The sequence below is a fragment of the Austrofundulus limnaeus genome, unplaced genomic scaffold (assembly GCF_001266775.1).
Source record: "Austrofundulus limnaeus strain Quisiro unplaced genomic scaffold, Austrofundulus_limnaeus-1.0 Scaffold1741, whole genome shotgun sequence".
Classification (NCBI taxonomy): Eukaryota; Metazoa; Chordata; class Actinopteri; order Cyprinodontiformes; family Rivulidae; genus Austrofundulus; species Austrofundulus limnaeus.
Genome location: NW_013954143.1, coordinates 47,306 through 49,927, shown reverse-complemented (window position 1 = coordinate 49,927; position 2,622 = coordinate 47,306). Strand labels below are relative to the sequence as shown.

Sequence of the window (2,622 nt, the reverse complement as noted above, 5' to 3'; positions counted from 1 at the left end):
TCCTGTGGTGAGAAGTCTGAGACCAGAGGACTGTGGTGAGAAGTCTGAGACTAGAGGGCTGTGGTGAGAAGTCTGAGACTAGAGTCCTGTGGTGAGAAGTCTGACTAGAGTCCTGTGGTGAGAAGTCTGAGACTAGAGGGCTGTGGTGAGATGTCTGAGGCTAGAGGGCTGTGGTGAGAAGTCTGAGACTAGAGTCCTGTGGTGAGAAGTCTGAGACTAGAGTCCTGTGGTGAGAAGTCTGAGACTAGAGTCCTGTGGTGAGAAGTCTGAGACTAGAGTCCTGTGGTGAGAAGTCTGAGACTAGAGGNAATTAAAGTTAAGTAAAATAAATAAAAACTAACTAAAACTAAGCATTAAAAAAGCAACAACTAATAATAAAACGAGTAAATTGCTGTAAAAACTAAATAAAACTGAGTGAAAAGAAAAAAGTTACAACCTAATAAAACTACACTATAATGAAAAATCCAGAACTGCTCTAGCCTCTGCCCTGGTACCTTTGAGCACGGAGTCCTCCAGCCTCTCGCTCAGGTCGTGGCACTGCTGCTGGAACTGCGTGTCGGTGAACTGATGTTTGGGCTCAGCCAGCTTCCTCTGCAGACGCTCCAGACGCCGCTGCTCCTTCTCAGCCTCCCGCACCGCCTGCTGCTTCAGCCAGTCCGCCATCCTGCCACACCACAGAAGAAGAGTCAAACGCTTCCCGCTGCACCTCAGCTACAGGAAAGGGGCGGAGCTTACTCTTTCTCGTGGTTCACGTCTCGAAGCCGCCGGCCGCTCAGGTCTCTGCAGGCCTCCCGATTGGTCGTCTTCTCGATCTGAGCGCCCAGAGCTCGCAGCATGGAGCCAAAGCCTGAAACACACCACAGTCAGCTGCTCGCCATCCACCCAGAGGGATCTACTTCCTGGAACTCACCTCCCTTCCCTCCACAGAGGCGGGGCTCCAGGTGATAGGCTGCTCCATGCTGCAGCAGATCATCCAGGTGAGACAGGTGACCGTTTGACGACACGTAGAAGTCCTGAAGCTGAGAGGAGTCTGATCAGAGATCGTTCTGCACATACCTGACCACACCTGCACACACACCTGACCACACCTGCACACACACCTGACCACACCTGCACACACACCTGACCACACCTGCACACACACCTGACCACACCTGAACACACACCTGACCACACCTGAACACACAGCTGATCACACCTGCACACACACACCTGATCACACCTGCACACACACCTGACCACATCTGCACACACACCTGACCACACCTGCACACACACCTGATCACACCTGCACACACACCTGACCACACCTGAACACACAGCTGATCACACCTGAACACACACCTGATCACATCTGTATTAAAACCATGAAGCTGTGGTACCGTTAGAACCGTTCTCGGGTCAAGAAGTTCTTTTATCCAACAGAGGCTGTTTATCTGAGGTTTATTTTTCTGCCTCCTGATAACTCTGCAGTCAGGGAGTGACAGACAGCTGTCAGGTTACTATGGTGACTAATGAGACCCAGGCAGCAGCACAAGTTGTGTTCATCTTCCTCTCAGGATGAAAACTACAACTAAAGACATTTCCTGTGAAAATGCTGCGACTGAACGTCAGAAAGGTTCAGCTAAAAGCAGCTAAAAACAAAGCTAAAAGCTAACACGGTTTAATATCAGTTTTCTTTTTTAAGACAAGTCTTAGAAATCTGCTGAAAAGTCTTAAAAATGTGGGACAGGTTGAACCTGACAAACTCACTGAAGACATCAGAAAGAAATAAAAACAGGATCTAAACTATTAATAAACATTAATAAAGATCTGTTCGTGTTAGCATCGCTGTTAGCCCAGAGCTAACAGTCCGGATCTGATTTACAATTTAAACACATGATAGTCTCTGGTTCCGGCTCGGCCCGGTATAAAAACACTCACCTGCTGCGGGACAAACMGGTCCAGAATGTCTCTGACCGCAGAACCGACCGAAAACACGAAGGGGGAACACCTGAAAGTTGGACCCACAACAAACACCTCCATCTTGACTGCTTCAGCGCTTAGAGCGCATGCGCAGATTACGCCTTTTTTCTTTTAAAGGATGTTACGTCATCACGTACACAACGAGATCACCATTGAGTTTTTTTTAAACGATTCACAAAACAAAATCCGTACAAAATAACAACGAAGAGAAGAACAATAAAATAGAAAAAAGATAAATTTATAAAATTAAAAGGTTGCCAGGGGATTAAAATAAAAGTAAAAACAAAATAAATAGCAGTGACAACAGCATGCTGACAGCGTCCTAACAGCCTTTCGGTTCGTACAGTGTTCAATATTTCTTATGGAAGTCTCAAAGTCCGTCAGAAACACAGAAAAAATGTTGTTTTTTTAACCTGAAAATTTAAATTTCAGTATGTAATACTTTGCAATAATTAAGAGGAGTTGATTATAAAAACCTATTTTTCAAGTTCATTGTCATTTGCAAAGAAACTCAAGGTAATGTGTTCATAAAGCAGTTTATAATCTTAAGTGAGTTGTTATGAAATGAGTAAAACCCTTCCAGAAATGAGCAATGCCAAAAGAGAAGTGGTACAGATACCCCCCCAAACACACACACACACACACACACACACACAC

At 45.6% G+C, this 2,622-nt stretch overlaps 1 protein-coding gene across 1 annotated transcript in view; it reads right to left on the bottom strand.

The window, feature by feature from the left end:
• The window catches only part of sde2 (SDE2 telomere maintenance homolog (S. pombe)), a 5,252-nt gene extending 3,198 nt beyond the window's left edge, over positions 1-2,054 (bottom strand). Inside the window, exons 1-4 of the mRNA XM_014033446.1 lie at positions 1,924-2,054; positions 911-1,019; positions 736-847; positions 495-664 (exon numbers count right to left, since the gene is read on the bottom strand). Of these exons, the coding sequence (XP_013888900.1) occupies positions 495-664; positions 736-847; positions 911-1,019; positions 1,924-2,025 (493 nt within the window). The 5' untranslated portion in view covers positions 2,026-2,054. The remainder of the gene's footprint in view (positions 1-494; positions 665-735; positions 848-910; positions 1,020-1,923) is intronic.
• Between the last annotated feature and the right edge of the window lie 568 nt (positions 2,055-2,622).